General features: G+C 39.3%; 1 protein-coding gene across 1 annotated transcript; it reads left to right on the plus strand.

Moving 5' to 3' along the window:
• The first annotated feature begins 971 nt into the window (after positions 1 to 971).
• LOC309569741 (high affinity immunoglobulin gamma Fc receptor I-like) lies at positions 972 to 7,683 on the plus strand. The gene is made up of 4 exons (XM_082275727.1): positions 972 to 1,037; positions 3,924 to 4,205; positions 4,359 to 4,634; positions 7,494 to 7,683. The coding sequence occupies exons 2-4, from the start codon at positions 3,950 to 3,952 to the stop codon at positions 7,643 to 7,645; spliced, it is 684 nt and encodes a 227-aa protein (XP_082131853.1). The 5' UTR covers positions 972 to 1,037; positions 3,924 to 3,949; the 3' UTR covers positions 7,646 to 7,683.
• The last annotated feature ends 9,868 nt before the right edge of the window (positions 7,684 to 17,551 follow it).

The following is a 17,551-nucleotide window of genomic DNA, read 5'->3' on the forward strand; positions in this document are numbered from 1 at the left end:
AGATCAACCTTGTAACATATAGTGGTTCCTTTGTGTGCTGGTAAAATAATGGAGATTTACTGTTTGATATTTATATTTTTCAGAACTCTTCACAACTCCAGAAATAAAAGTGACCCCACTTCCGGTAATGGAAGGAGATAATGTTACTGTGACATGTCACACCAATGTGTCTCCATACAGACCAGAGACAGAGCTGCAGTTTGCTTTCTACAAAGGTGGACAGAGTGTTCAGAGTTTTGGTTCCTCTGAGCAACATGGATTCCAGTCCGTTAAGCCGGAGAATTCTGGGGAATATTACTGTGAAGTTTCTGGAAGAATGATTAGGAAGAAAAGTAAAGGATCGAACATTAAAATAAATGGTAAGTACTTTCCACAAAAATGAACAAAATGTTCAGAGATTCAGTTCCTCTGACCATTATGGATTCCAGTCTGCTAAGCTTGAGGATTCTGGGATATATTACTGTGATGGGGAAAAGGGAACAGCCATTTAATTTATCAATATTTATTTATGATTATCAAATATGTATTTATGATTAGGCAGATATATTGGATGTATATGTTGTGAGAAGTCATATTGTATAACAGCGGTTGTGTTCAAAAGCCATTTACACCTCCAGCTGTTAGATTGCTCTCTAGACCTTTGAAGACCTGTTTAGCCAACAAGCCTTGGAAGTGACATGTCTATGTTAATGACCATCCACATATCAAAGATTGTCACCAAAGACTCAAATTGGACTTCAAAAGAATTTAGTTAGCTAGGTGCCACCCACTTCAGAATGTATAAATTGAAATACAAGTCCCCAGGAAGTTAGAGCAATATTTATCAAACCAACAGAATGTAATGTAACTGAGTTGCTCTCCAAACATGGCTGTCTCCCTACATGTTTGTCTAATAAATAATTTTCAATCTGGCTTCAACAGTCAAAATGTTACTGAAACCCATGATTTTTGGGGTTTCCCCTACAACTGTGATGTGGGAACAGTTTCTGGCAGAATAACTGGGAAGAGAAGTGAAGAGTTGAACATTGTTATAAATAGTAAGTATAAATCAAAAATTGATAGACATGGTGAGATATCAGAGATTTGGTAATGGTGACCAGAAAGAAATATTTCCTGAAAGCAGCATATAGACAGCTTGGAAGTACAATATATAGTAAATATGTAGGAAACTGACCACTGGGTAGGAACACAAGTTATGGAAATGAAAACAATTGTTTTTTGTACGAAATGTCATCTGCTGAAAAGACACCTACCAGAATGAATATATATGGGTTTCTATTCCTGATGGATATCTGAATATTCAATTCACCTGGCTATCACACCAAGTATGCACCAAGTGAAACCAGAAGTACAGCTTTATACAATTTTCTCGGTCACTTCAAACTGATTAAATTAAGAAGATCAACACAAAAGCAGGCAACAAGGATTTCCTCAAGAAAGATTACAGTAGCAGCCACAGAAGCTCTTTCACATTTGGGTTCCTTGAGCTTAAAATTACAGATCTGAATGTTTTAATGTTAATGGCTGCAAAAGCTACCAATTTCTGATTAGTCTTAGGAAGAATAAGAAATTCTAAAAAAAAACCTTGTCCAATCACCATTGATCCTCTGGACACTTCTCTTCATACTTCTCCACTAGTGTAAACATGTATGCTTGGTCAAGTTGAGCACACTTGTTTCTGAAAAGCTTCCTAGGATTTTCACTGGGATGTCAAACCACCATCTGAAATCTAATACGTACCCCACAAGACTACCTATCAATGCACCTTATATTTTTTCCCCATGGAAAAGTAGACATTCATTTTGTGTCAGCCATAGCAAAATATAACCACCATGTATTTTTTCAATAGATGCTAATAGCAGTTACGTATATAATCAAATAATTAGAAACATATTTAAGAAAATAATTTATTCATTTCTTGCAACATTTTAACCAATAATGGTGGCTATTCACATGTTTTCTGACAAAAAATAAACTGATCACAAATTCCCCAACCAGTCCGAGGTGGACCCAACTTCCTCACAAAGATGGTTGAGGACATCAGGCATTGTCCTCGGTCATCTCGAACTAGAGCTAGATATGTGCATGGAATAGCTTTGTTGAACATTGAAGCATACTTTGTATAAGGACTGACAATGGAATTGCCTCAGAAACAGTTAAGATACAGTTTGTCACTAGGGATGTTCGAACTTTTCAAAAGTTCGGCTCGGCCAGAACATCCGAACTTCCCGAAAGTTCGGCCCGGATTTCAGAACCCCATTGAAATCAATGGGACCCGAACTTCGGTAATCAAAAAACACCATTTTGAAGCCCTAAAACCCAATAAATGCCCCTAAAAAGTGCCTAGGGTTCTGGGTCATGCCCCAGGGACTATTAATCACACAAAAAAAAGTTCTTAAAAATTGTCATTTTTGATAAAGAGACAATTATTGAAAAAATAAAAAAAAAATAAAAAAAGAGATTTTGTACCTGTGAAGTTTCAGCTCTGTAGCATGTCCAGAACCATAAAAAAAAGATCATTTGTATTTTGTCACTTATAGAACAGGGATATGGCTCTGCTTTTTTCACACCTTGCCGGTTTAGTATCAAGCGTTTTTTTTGGGCATTTTTTGGGGGTTATTGGAGACAGGCATAACATCAGAACTTCTGTGTAGGGGTATATATACACACATACTTATATGTATATATACCCATACACATATATAGGTGTGAAAGTAGCAGAACACTATACTTGAGCTTATGAAATAATTAACACTAATATGGCTCCGCTCCTATTACACCTATATATGTTTAAGTGTAAAATACATATAAGTGTGTGTGTATATATATACCCCTATACAGAAGTTCAGATGTTTTGCCTGCCTCCAAAGAACCCAAAAAAATTCCCAAAAAAATGCCTGCAAGAACACACCTGGGCATTTTTTTTGGCGCTGGCATTTTTTTGGCATTTTTTGGGTTCTTTGGAGCCGCGTGACATCACACCCACGCATGCACGCGGAAGCCGCCGGTCACAGCACAAGGCTCTGAAGGAATGGCAAGGGTGGGCCTTCCTTCAGAGTGCATGCGCTGATGACGTATTTGGCTGAATATACAATAAATATCTCCTAAACAGTGCATGTTTAGGTACAATTAACCAATGGGAGTTTAAAACCACTTTAAAACCTGAAAGATATTCTAACTACTCATCACCTTCAACTAAAAAAAATATATATATTTACATTAACATCAAAGATAACAATACCCTATGGGTCCAGCACTATTTTTACATTTTCCTCAACTGTTTAACATATGAGGAGTCAAACACCATCAGGACATTTTGCTAGACAAGAATCACAGCATACACAAATAAAAGGCAAATCTGGTTGCCCCTTACACAAGACATTTACACTTAAAGTGATTGCAAAGTCTTGTTTTTTTTTTCTAATAAAATAACAAATATGTGATACTTACCTCCTCTGTGCGATTGGTTTTGCACAGAGCAGCCCAGATCCTCCTCTTCTCGGGTCCTCTTTGGCTCTCATGGCCCCTCCCTCCTTTTGAGTGGCCCCACAGCAAGCCGCTTGCTAAGGGGTCCCCCGAGCCGAACTGCAGCTCCTTGTGTCCATTCAGACACTGAGCTGTCATTCGGCCCCGCCCTCTCTCTCCTGATTGGCTATTTTAGTTTAATTGACAGCAGCGAGAGCCAATGGTGCCACTTCTGTGTCTCATGGGGCTCAGGAAAGTATTGGGGGGCTTAATGGGGCTGCTGCACACAGAAGGCTTTTTATCCTAAAGCATAGAATGCATTAAGATAAAGAATCTTCTGACTTTACAACCCCTTTAAAACTTTGTTTTTGAAACCCTAAAACATATGTAAGTGAACTTTTCTCATAGGTCATATTTTACAACTATTTTGTTTTTATTTCTTTTATTTTCTCCTTCAGAGCCCTTCACTAAACCAGAAATCATAATGACCCCAAATCAAATGACAGAAGGAGACAATATGACCCTGACCTGTCACACAATACGTAGTGAACTCATTCCTGGTACAGGTCTGGAATATGCGTTTTACAGAGATGGAAAAAATGTTCAGGAATTCAATTTAGCTAATCAGTATGGAGTCCAGTCTGCTCAGCCAAACCATTCTGGGAAATATTCCTGTGAAGTGAGAAGTTCAACCAACAAATTAACCAGGAGCAGTGAAGAGTTATACGTCCAGATACAAGGTGAGCAAATTAGGTGCCACTGTCTCATCGTATAAGAGGAAAATAAGTTTACTATTTACTATACTGTCCATTTGTGAAATTTTGTAAATCATATATGATTCTGTATACTGATATTGTCTGATATGCTTACAGATATATTACTTTTCTATACAGAGCTTTTCTCTCAGCCAGAAATTGAGTTGATCCAAGACGCGGACATGGAACGCAATCAAACAATCCTAACATGTAGAACAAGTGTAATGAGAAAGGGCATTGACTTGCAATTTGCTTTCTACAAGAATGGACTGAAAATTCAGGAATTTAGTTCATCTCATCAGTATGAAGCCCCACTGGCAAAGGTGGAGGATTCCGGGAATTATTATTGTGAAGTAAGAACTTCAACCAAGAATGTGAACAAGAAGAGTGGGGAATTAACTTTAAAAATACAAGGTGATCATAGCTTATTTTCAAATAGAGACCTCAATAATGGTTTACTACAGTATATACATGATGTACTCACCATCCAGAAAGCAAAACATGCATAGAGGTGCTAACACTAATAAATTGGCCAAATCTTTTGAGGGTAGTAGTTGGAATGAGCCATGTTTTGAAGCTGCACAACATGCTGCATATTGGTAAATATGGAATATCTATATATAATATTACATACTTGCAAATAAGAATACAGTAAGCATTAGGGATGAGAAAATCTGCCTGAGCTTGATTCACATGGTTGGGGGTGTTGAGGCCCATAGAATCCTGCCTAGGATCAGCAAAACCTAAGCTTCACTATAAACCCTATTGAAGTCCAAGGGAGGGGAATCTTGATATTTCTGACCAATTTCTAGGCTAATAGGCAAGCTATTGTCAAAAAGGGCATGGGGAGCTTGGCACTACTACGGGGAATATTTAACAAAAAAAAACCACTTTTAAATATACCTAGAATGGGGGGGGGGGGGGTCCTTTTAACATGACATCAATCTTTTCAATTTCATGCTTTGGAGATGTATGTAAGCTTTTTGTGGTGTTACAGAACAGTACGATTTTCATGGACAGCATCAGTGACACCATATTCTGGCATCATATAATTTGGATGTGTGATTGATATTAATTTACCTGTTACATTTAGCTTGGCTTAAATACAGCAGTGACACACCCCTCTCATTCATTTCAACCTGAAAAAAAGGCTTTTTATTTTCTTTTTTGAATAGTTTTGATTTTTGTTTTCAAGCAGTAAAAAGCCTGAATTGACCGATGGAAGTAGCTGGCTGGCTAGTAACAGATCTAACAGCTATATGAAAGTTCACCCTTAAAAAAAAAAAGCTCAGCCCCCAACTTCATACAAATTGGCCAGTGGCATAACAGGGTAATGCTAGGTTCACACACACGTCTGGCTGTGGTTTGCAGTCCGGAGTCCAGCACGGTTTTGTTAACCAGTTTAGGTGCGATTCAGGTGCAAATTTTTATTTGATTATGCACCTAAACTGGACCCAAAATCGCACAGGACCCTTTTCAGAAATGGACCGCAGCTGCCCCAGACATGTGGGACCTGGCTCCATTGAAAGCTGATCTGATTCACATGTTATGTGAATCGGATGTGGTTAAAAACACATCCAATTTGCACATATTTGAACTGAGCCTAATAGTATCATTTGTAATTTACTTTTTTAATAGACCCACACTGCATTTTCCTAAAAGATAAATAAAATGTCAAAACAAAAGTAAAATGTCAAAATAGAGTGCCCAAAACACACTTTAAAACCACAACTCCATAATCCCCTCTCCTTTTCCCAGGTATTCAAAAAATACTCAAAATTTAAACTTCACCTATGCGTTAGAAGGAGACAAGGTTTTATCTTGCAATTAAAATTAGAGTGTATTATCTGAGAAACAATAGCCACAAATACTGTACAGTGGCTGGACATTATGTAAGCAGCTTGATTAAGCCTCAATATAAGAGGGATAGATAAAACAGGTTTTATTTTGAAATAGACATTAGAGTGTATCGTTTGAGAGACAACAGTCAGAAATAATGTACAGTGACTGAACAATGCAGATGGCAAAACATAAAAAGATACACTATAACTATTAATCAGTCCGGCAGTCTCTGCCCCAGTTTGTCCAAGTTATTTGCACTGAACCCAACCCTACATAATCCAGTGGAAATTTCCTGACCTGGGTTGCCCCAGAGTGATAGATTCCCAGGAAACAATTTGTTTTGTTTGATTTTTTTTATTTTATTTATTTTTTATTATTTATTCATTTCATTATAGTCAGGTCACTGAAGGCACGGCTGAATTTCCTGGCCTTGGTTACCCGGAGTGACAGATTCCACGAAACAATTTGTTTTGTCTGTTTTTAATTTTAATTTTTATTTATTAATTTAATTATAGTCAGGGCACTGAAGGCATGACTGAAGGGTAAAAGCATGCCCTTCCTTTAATGCATGGAGAAGGGCAGACAGCAGCAAATGGAAGGGAGAAATCCTACAACCAGGAAGAGCAGACAGTGGTAAACATTAACTCTAGCCTCCTATAACCAAATTAGGCATTTCTTTTTCTATTTTGCTGGATATTTTTTATTATAAGTCTATAGTGTAGACTTGTTGATGTGATACAGTTGCCCTTTGTTGCAGCATTTTACTGCATACTTGTGCACCAAAGTAGTATGTATCAATGCACCACATATCCCGCTTTACCATTTGCTGCCAATAAATGTAGGCAGTCCCCTTTATTAAAAAAATAAGTCATGCATGTCTAAAGTAAAAGACCAAAGTTCTACACAAGAAGGTAGTTGGCAGAAAGCAGATTCTGCAGGACAAAGAGGTGGTCAGACTGCATCTTTAGAGTTACAGCATGTCTTTTGTATTTCAAAGGGACCTTACATACAGTACAGGACACACAGGAGGTAAGGAAGTGGCAGACAAATCCTTTCTCTTCTTCCTTCTCTTCTGTTAATCCTACCATAGCCCCAGAATGGCAATGAGGAGTCAGCAGAATTATTAGATAGCATGATCACAGACACATTGCAAGGGGCCTTTTCTTTACATATCTGTTGCTGTTGTGGGACAAAATGTCCCCCAATCACCCCCATTGCGAGGATCTTAGTGCCAGTTTAGCAAAATGGCTGCCTATTCCAGCATGTGGAATCAGCCCCCTTCTGCAAATTTGCATTCTGTGCCACCAGAAATTATGATACCAGATTTGGTCATAAAAGGTGAAATAATGGGTAATATAGTCTAAAGCTCACCTACAGAGTTATTATTTGGTAATATTTTTGGAGAGCTCAACTATTTTTTTTTCCTTTTAGGAGAATATAATTCAGCAGTGATACAGAACATGGTCCGGCTAATACTATCAGGACTTCTGTTGATAATTTCTTTTCTTTTCATCTTTTATCACATAAAATTTATCAAATCTCTTGAACCTGTAAATAAAGGACCCAGTTCTCCAAGACTGTGATAAGAATAACGGCTTACTACCAACTGGACTGTCAGATTACATCTTCTTGGATCACCAGTTTAATTAAAGAATAACGAAGAGCTATTTTTAAACTGTTCTATAGGCAATGTCTGTACATATCTTATAATAATTTTCCATCAATTCTACTGCGGAAGCTGAAATGACCTAACAGACTAACATGGTAGTTCCCTGCACGAAATGTTCCCTGTAGAAATAAGAGATGAAAGTATGAACAAACGACATGTTAAAATAGCAATTTTTCCTTAAATTTCATTGTGTCAGATGACCTGCGATATCTCATATGTAGCTCTGGCAGTCTCTGGTTTCGGGAACAAAGAGGATGGGGGATTTTCAAAGATAGCAATTTAGGTTATGTGAAATATTAAAGCTGAATTCCAAAAAAGAAGACAAGGGCGCCATGTCAGGAGTAGAAAATATTAAAACCAAAATGTATTAGTGAGCACTTACATGAGGACAGGCCAATATCAGCATGATGGCAAGCAAAGAAATGAATCTCCAAGCGTTGGTGGACTGGAGGGTGACATGGGACCTGGAATACCAGCACCGAATATGCTACTGAGGAGCGGGAGCGGAGAACGTGATGGTACAAGGCAGGGTCCGTCCGCACCACTGCTGATGTCCTGAGGGAGGTGAGGATGGACCTTGCCTTGTACCATCACGTTCTCTGCTCCCGGCCCTCAGCAGCACATTCGGTGCTACTATTCCGGGTCCCACGTCACCCTCCAGTCCACTAATGCTTGGGGATTAATTTCTTTGCTTGCCATCATGCTGATATCGGCCTGTCCTCATGTAAGTGCTCACTAATAAATTTTGGGTTTAATATTTTCTACTCCTGACCTGGCGCCCTTGTCTTCTTTTTTGTTTACATGTTCAGAGGGATCCCTTACCTCACCTAGGATCTGCTGGTCGTTGCACCCATATGTTTCTTGGACTTTTTTCACCATTTCCATCAGAGACTATTGTATCTCAACCCATCCTGGACGATCAACACCGGGGTATTATATCCATGTACAGGTTTTGGATTTGAGATCTTCTTGTTGATTTATTTTCATTTATTTGTATGATCACATTTATGGTACTTTCATTCACTGACTCAGGTCGGTGTATTTTTTGTGCTTGCAAATTAAAGCTGAATTCCAGGTATGGCTATATCTGCATATTTTCTTTTTTTTAATCAGATAATTTTTATTGAAAAAAAACTTTTTCACATACAATACAAAACCAAAACCAAACTTACAAGACAAAAACAGACGAGGAAGTCTCCAAGTCCCAAAAGGCCTAGTTAGAGTGGCATAGACTATAGTCATACGGCAGCGGGGGACCCGCCGCCACGGGCATCACAGTACAGTAATACATTATCAAGCAAGAAATTGCAGTGAAGTATCGACAATCTTATACTTTAAGCGTCTCATATAAAGCACAGACTTCTAGGAGAAGGCGCCCCCCGTCACTGACAGAACGCAAAACAATACACTAACATTCCGGTGAGTTACTCCACGCACGTATGTTACGGGGAGCCCCCAAGTACCAGCCGCAAGGAAAATGTGGTAGACAGTTCGAGGAATATCTGCATATTTTCATTGTTCCAGCTTATTCCAATGTGAGTATGCGTGATCCATACCTGGAAGAACCTCATGAAATTGGGAATCACTGTAATAGGCATTGCTACCACAGTGATTACTGCTAGCTTCCAGATCCCATGCTGAGAGTATTCTCTGATTGGATGAGGTGGGGTGGCAATGTACCATCTTCACCTCATCAAATCAGAGAGCACTTTGCATTCATTGAGAAACTGCAAAAGTGTTCCCTGAATGGTGCCCATGCTGAGCAGGTGTCCTCCTGTGTTTGCAGGGCAAATTGCTTGACATAGGAATTGGAAGCTAGTGGTGATCACTAAAGAAGTGGTCATACCGCAAAGATTTCCACCTTCCAGAGGGATCTTCAAAATATGGATTGTTGGTGATTTGGGTCAATCCCCATCTCTTAATACTCTAAATAGTCCCTCACTATAGTCAAGTCTAATCTGTTCTGTGTAAGAGCGGAGCCTCCGGAAGAGTCCTTTGCCACTGGAATAAACACAAGTAGTCTGTGTGCAGGTCAAAGGAATTCTCGTCTGTTTAATACATATCCAGAGATCTTATACAAAGAATACAGGATGCACAATAAAAGGGGGGGGGGGGTGTCTAGGGTAGGTTGTGTGTGCAAATAAATGGTTAAACATGAAAGTTAAGCAATACTGATTTCAAGTTCTAAAAGAGGAACTAGGGGTACAATGTCTACAGGAAGCGCAAGTGTATATTTAGAAAATGTGTTAAATGTAAAATATGTGTGATATTATCTGTTAAAACTATCTTAGACAAAGTGTGTATTCAAAATGGATGCAGTAATAGAACAGAATGTAAGAACATACAAAATGGAAGAACATATGTCAATGTCACGCCTCTTCATGGATTATGCATACTTACATTTATCGAAGCTGAACCAATCTAACTATGCAAATACTGTATATCTATACCTGGAATTCACCTTTAAGGTCTCATGAAAAATAATTGCAGATTCAGAAAGCAGAATCTTACCCTTCAGGTTACCCAATCATATTGCAATGATATTTGATGAAAGAAGGGCCACGTTGTACCAGTCAGGGTAGAAGTTCCACCCTTACTTTGGGGGTCAGTGGAAAAGTATCATCTTACATTAGTGGTCAGTGTATAAGTTCCACCCTTACTTTGGGGTCAGTGGAAAAGTATCATCTTATATTAGTGGTCAATATAGCAGTTCCACCCTTACTTTGGGGTCAGTGGAAAATTACCATTTTACATTGTTAGTCAGTGTAGAAGTTCCACCCTTGCTTTGGGGTCAGTTGAAAAGTACCATGTTACACTATTGGTCAATATAGCAGTTCCACCTTTACTTTGGGGTCAGTGGAAATTTACCAGTTTACATTGTTAGTCAGTGTAGAAGTTCCACCCTTACTTTGGGGTCAGTGGAAAAGAACTATATTAAAGTGGTTCTGAAGCCTCAAGGTTTTGTACCTTAATGCATTCTTTGCATTAAGATTAAAAAACCTTCTCTGCTGCAGGAGCCCCCCAGCCCAATCCCCCCCCCCCGCCCCCCCCCCCCCATTCTTACATGAGCCCAATCCAGTGACGTGTAGGAGAGCAGAAGCTTTCTCCGTGGTCTCCCTCCTCATTGAGCAGATTGATAGCAGAGGGTGCCATTGGATCCCACTCCTGTCAATCAGCTCCAGTTTCGAAGGAATGGGGCCAAGTCCCACTGACTGTGTCAATAAACGCTGCAGCAGGGCCCAGGAGTGAGTCTGCACGTGTGCCCCCCATCAGTATCGGTTTCCTATTGGGGCACCAGCAAGGAAGGAGGAGCCAGGAGCACCAGCAGGGGACCCGAGTAGAGGAGGATTGGCGCCACTCTGTGCAATTATTTTGCACAAAGAAGGTAAATATAGACATTTTTCTATTAGCACAATTTGGAATCCACATATGTAACATCCTCTGCTGCTGAATATGACTTATATGTACTGCCTTGCTTTGAGATATTCATGTCTAAATAACTGGTGAAGGGAACCCCCTAATATTTCCTAAAATTTGGCAACCAGGCTTCTCCATGATACTGCCTTGGGCATTGCACAGAGTCTTGTCCAATAAATATGTTTAGGAGTGGAGCACAGCAGATTTTTTGGATATTAAAAAGTAAGTGTCTTGGAGAGAAAACTTTTTTCACAAAAATGTCTCCCTTATGTAAATGGGAACGGGACATACAACATCAATACTCCGAATCCCAATGGAAAATGGCTCTATCTGCTGTATACAAAGCCACCTCATGCTCTACACTATGGGAATTAACCCAGAAACTGACCCAACATTGGTACCTGACTGCTGATTAGGGATGATCGAACTTTTGAAAAGTTTGGTTCGGCCAGAACATCCGAACTTCCCGAAAGTTTGGCCTGGATTTCAGAACCCTATTGAAATCAATGGGACCCAAACTTCGGTAATCAAAAAACACAATTTTAAAGCCCTAAAACCCAATAAATGCCCCTAAAAAGTACCTAGGGTTCTGGGTCATGCCCCAGGGACTATTAATCACACAAAAAAAGTTCTTAAAAATTGTCATTTTTGAGAGAGAGCCGATTATTGAAAAAATTAAAAAAAAAAGAGATTTTTTGATTTTGTCTTTGGATTTAGTGTCTGGGGGTCTAAAAAGTGTACCTGTGAAGTTTCAGCTCTGTAGCATGTCCAGAACCATAAAAAAAATTGGATTTTGTCACTTATAGAACAGTGATATGGCTCCGCTCTTTTCACACCTTGCCGGTTTAGTATCAAGCATTTTTTTGGGCATTTTTTGGGGGTTATTGGAGGCAGGCAAAACATCAGAACTTCTGTGTAGGGGCATATATACACACACACTTATATGTATATATACCCATACACATATATAGGTGTGAAAGTAGCAGAACACTATACTTTTGCTAATGAAATCATTTTCACTAATATGGCTCCGCTCCCAACACACCTATATATGTGTAAATGTACAATACATATAAGTGTGTGTGTATATATATATACCCCTATACAGAAGTTCAGATGATTTGCCTGCCTCCAAAGAACCCAAAAAAATGCCCAAAAAAATCAAACCTGGGCATTTTTTTTTTTTTGGCGCTGGCATTTTTTTGGGTTCTTTGGAGGCTGGCATGACATCTGAACTTCTGTATAGGGGTATATATATACACACACACACTGATATGTATTTTACACTTACACATATATAGGTGTGTTAGGAGCGGAGCCATATTAGTGCACATTATTTCATTAGCAAAAGTATAGTGTTGTGCTACTTTCACACCTATATATGTGTAGGTGTGTATCTATACCCCTATACAGAAGTTCAGATGTCATGCCTGCCTCCAAAGAACCCAAAAAAATGCCCAAAAAAACGCCTGCAAGAACAAACTTGGGCATTTTTTTTTTGGCGCTGGCATTTTTTTTGCCATTTTTTTGGATTCTTTGGAGGCAGGCAAAACATCTGAACTTCTGTATAGGGGTATATATACACACACACTTATATGTATATATACCCATACACATATATAGGTGTGAAAGGAGCAGAACACTATACTTTTGCTAATGAAATAATTTGCACTAATATGGCTCCGCTCCCAACACACCTATATATGTGTAAGTTTAAAATACATATAAGTGTGTGTATATATATATATATATATATATATATATATATATATATATATACCCCTATACAGAAGTTCAGATGTTTTGCCTGCCTCCAAAGAACCCCAAAAAAATGCCTGCAAGAACAAACCTGGGCATTTTTTTTTTGGCGCTGGCATTTTTTTGGGCATTTTTTTGGGTTCTTTGGAGGCAGACAAAACATCTCAACTTCTGTATAGGGGTATATATATACACACATACTTATATGTATTTTACACTTACACATATATAGGTGTGTTGGAAGCGGGGCCATATTAGTGCAAATTATTTCATTAGCAAAAGTATAGTGTTCTGCTCCTTTCACACCTATATATGTGTATGGGTATATATACATATAAGTGTGTGTTTTTATATACCCCTATACAGAAGTTCAGATGTTTTGCCTGCCTCCAAAGAACCCCCAAAAAATGCCAAAAAAATTACCAGGTTTGTTCTTGCAGGCGTTTTTTTTGGGCATTTTTTGGGGGTTCTTTGGAGGCAGGCATGACATCTGAACTTCTGTATAGGGGTATATATACACACCTACACATATATAGGTGTGAAAGTAGCAGAACACTATACTTTTGCTCATGAAATAATTTGCACTAATATGGCTCCGCTCCTAACACACCTATATATGTGTAAGTGTAAAATACATATCAGTGTGTGTGTATATATACCCCTATACAGAAGTTCAGATGTTTTGCCTGCCTCCAAAGAACCCAAAAAAATGCAAAAACAAATGCCAGCGCCAAAAAAAAATGCCCAGGTTTGTTCTTGCAGGTGTTTTTTTGGGAATTTTTTGGGGTTCTTTGGAGGCAGGCAAAACATCTGAACTTCTGTATAGGGGTATATATATACACACACACTTGTATGTATTTTACACTTACACATATATAGGTGTGTTAGGAGCGGAGCCATATTAGTGCAAATTATTTCATTAGCAAAAGTATAGTATTCTGCTCCTTTCACACCTATATATGTGCAGGTGTATATATACAGACATGTGTGTGTATATATATACCCCTATAGACATGTTCAGATGTCATGCCTGACTCCAAACATGTCCTCAAAAAAGCACTATCAACGCCTGCAGCAAAAAGAATGCTGACAAGAGCGGAGCCATATCCCTGCTCTGAAAGTGACACAAGAGAAACAATCTTTTCTCTATAGCGGTCACCCTGATATGGAAGGGTTTTGTCACCCTTCCATAGCAGTCACAGTCAGTTAACCCTACACTACACCAGTGGTTCTCAAATCCGGTCCTCGGGACCCACCAACTGGCCAGGTTTGCAAGATAACTAAATTACATCACAGGTGATCTCATTTGCTTCTCAGTGATTGCAGTATTCTAGTCTGCATCCCCCAAGGTAATACTTAAAATCTGGCCTGTTAGTGGGTCCCGAGGACCGGATTTGAGAACCACTGCACTACACTACGGTCCCCTTACACTTAACACTTTCCCTACAGAAACTGAATAAATTAAAGCTAACTATAGTGGAAAATAGCACCCTAAATACACTAGATATCCCTTTCCTCACACTAAAAATTGATAAAGTAACAGAACAGCATTCCACTCTCTTCCATGTCCCTGTATAAGAATGCTAGGAATTTGGCGGGGGCTATCTTATATACTGGGGGGCGTATTCACTAATGATTGGACTATGGACCCCCTAGTCACTCCAATCGCATTCCTAGCATTCTCCAGCCCCCTCAATTGGCCTTTACTGATGGTTCTGGTCCAATCACTGGCTTTTAAAGCCCATTTCCTGAACCATTGCATTTTGGTCGGTTCTGGTTGCCGAATTCCAAACTTTTGGGGCAAAAAGTTCTAAATTCGGCCGAACCTCGAACAGCCAATGTTCGGGTCGAACCGATGGTTGACCCAAACCGTTCGATCATCCCTACTGCTGATCTCCTTGCCAAATTCAGAAGAGCTTAGACCCCATTATGTTGGAGAAGGTGCGGTGATACGGGAACAATTCTACACATAATGTGGAATTTTCTCCGCTTTAAAGCCTTCTGAGAAGAGATCTTAGACAGCTTATAGGTTACCCCATCCCACCTAACCCCGCCCTAGCCATACTTAATCTAACTATAGACCAAATTCCCCCAAAATCACAGAAAGTAGCGACACATATTCTACTAGCACCTCGGCTCTCTGTGACACGACTTTGGAAAACCCACAATCCCCCAAAACTCCTGAATAAAGTCAACTTAATCCACACCCACTATACCTATGAACTCACTCTATCTAAAGATAGAGAGACATACCAGCGAGAAGTCCCAGCTTGATCTTCATGGAACGCTTGGTACTATAAGAACATCAGTGGTAAATAACCCTGTTTAACCAACGTATCCTTCCTGGATGATCTAGAACTGTTAATTATTAACTGTCAAAGCATTGATTGGATGTAATGAAAATATTACTATATAAACACTGTAGTCTTATGTTTCTCTCTTTATACTCTACACCTGTATACCCATTTGTATGTTTAAAAAATCAATAAAAACTATTTAAAATAAAAAGTAAGTGTAATCTTGATCTATTGTGTTTTGGTGTCTACTTGTAAAACTGCAAAAAAAGCCTTGAAACGTTTGTAAACCATTCCATTTTTTTTTTCTTACCTGCAAGGCAAATGAATAATGTGCTAGTATGCATCGCATACTATCACATTATACTAAACTTACCTTAAAATGAAGCGTTCCAACAATGCAATGCCATCGCTGGAGGCAGCGCCTATATCTACCCGGTCTTCCTTGCGGGTTTGCGACTTTGGCTCTCTGACTGGCCAGAGCCAAGAAGACATCACTCCCGCGAATGCACACTGGAGCCGCCAGTCACGGCACACTGCTCTGAAGAAACAGCACCGGTGGCCGTTCCTTCAGAGCCCATGCACCAATGATGCAACTGGCTGCTAACTCAGTAAATATCTCCTAAACAATGCATGTTTAGGAGATAATTAAACTACCTATAGGTAAGCCTTTATATAGGCTTACCTATAGGTAAAACTTAAAGATGGAAGTTTACTTTTTTTTTAATAAAAATAATTTAGAAAACAATGACAATTTTCAAAAACATTCTTGAATTTATTGTAAAAAAAATAAATAATTAAAACATTGTTATTTCCACATCCACTAAAGGGTTTATCTCCAAGTGCTATGCAATGCTGCTGCCAGAGTACCTGGAGAATGTTCCCAACATGGCTATGGAAAAACGGATGAAGGATGTGGGTGAAATAGATGGGTCGGAGGCCCTGAAATCTGCCCACGGCTGTTCTTTAAATGCAACCCAAAGACTGTCCCAACTATATATATTTTTGCGGGTTTCTCATATCCCACTTAAATTGTTTACTCTTGGACTCTACACAGACCCATTGTGTACGAGATGCAAAGGAGCTAAGGGGGACCTGATACATCTCCTTTGGCGGTGCCCAAAGTGGTACCGCTTTTGGACTGGCATAGTAAACACCATTTTTGTTTACTTGAACAATACTTTTCAAGTAACCATCTTTCTTGACCCTAAACCTTGCTTATTGGGTAAACTGGAAAAGGATAATGGACATATATGTCAGAGAGGCGGTGTCCAGAGCACTGTTCCAAGCTCAAAAGCTGATCTTGCAACATTGGATCTCTCAAACCTCTCCAACTTTACAGATGTGGTTAGCCAACATGTGATAAACTTTGAGATTAGGGATGATCGAACGGTTCGGGTCGACCATCGGTTCGACCTGAACATTGGCTGTTTGAAATTCGGCCGAATTCCGAACTTTTTGCGGTAAAAGTTCGAAATTTGGCCACCAGAACCGCCCAAAACGCAATGGGACAGGAACTGGGCTTTAAAAGCCCGTGATTGGACCAGAAACGTGAGTAAAAGCCAATTGAGGGGGCAGGAGTCTGCTATGAATGGGATTGGAGTGACTACGGGGTCCAGAGGCCAATCAGTAGTGAATACGCCCCCCAGTATATAACATAGCCCCGCCAAATCTCTAGCACTGTAATAGAGAGGCTGTGGAATAGAGTGGAAGCAGTTCTGTTACTCCTGCTGCTCCAGTGTCATTTTGCAATTATTAGTGTGAGGAAAGGGATATGCAGTGTAGTTAGGGTACTATATACCACTATAGTTAGATTAAATAATCTAGTTTCTGTAGGGAAAGTTTTAAGTTTCAGGGTAATGTAGTTTAGGGTGAACTGACTCTGACTACTATGCCAGGGTGACCGTAATGTAGTTTAGGGTGAACTGACTCTGCTATGCCAGGGTGACCGAACTCATCCATGTCAGGGTGACCGTAATGTAGTTTAGGGTGAACTGACTTTGCTATGCCAGGGTGACCGAACTCATCCATGTCAGGGTGACCGTAATGTAGATATATATATATATATATATATATATATATATACTGTATATATGGAATCAAAAAACATAATTTTGAAGCCCTAAAACCCAATAAATGCCCCTAAAAAGTGCCTAGGGTTCTGGGTCATGCCCTAGGGACTATAAATCACACAAAAAAAAAGTTCTTAAAAATTGTTGTTTTTGATAGAGAGCCAATTATTGAAAAAATTATTGGAAAAAATGAGATTTCTTTAGATTTAGTGTCTGTGGGGTCTAAAAAGTGTACCTGTGAAGTTTCAGCTCTGTAGCATGTCCAGAAAAAGAAAAAAA

The sequence above is a fragment of the Pelophylax lessonae genome, assembly GCF_965119305.1.
Source record: "Pelophylax lessonae genome assembly, chromosome: 13".
Taxonomy (NCBI): domain Eukaryota; kingdom Metazoa; phylum Chordata; class Amphibia; order Anura; family Ranidae; genus Pelophylax; species Pelophylax lessonae.

Coding starts and splice junctions, on each gene's coding strand:
- LOC309569741 (XM_082275727.1), top strand. CDS start 3,950: ATGACCCCAAATCAAATGACAGAAGGAGACAATATGACCCTGACCTGT. Junction 4,206..4,358: donor GTTATACGTCCAGATACAAG/GTGAGCAAATTA, acceptor TTTTCTATACAG/AGCTTTTCTCTCAGCCAGAA. Junction 4,635..7,493: donor ATTAACTTTAAAAATACAAG/GTGATCATAGCT, acceptor TTTTCCTTTTAG/GAGAATATAATTCAGCAGTG.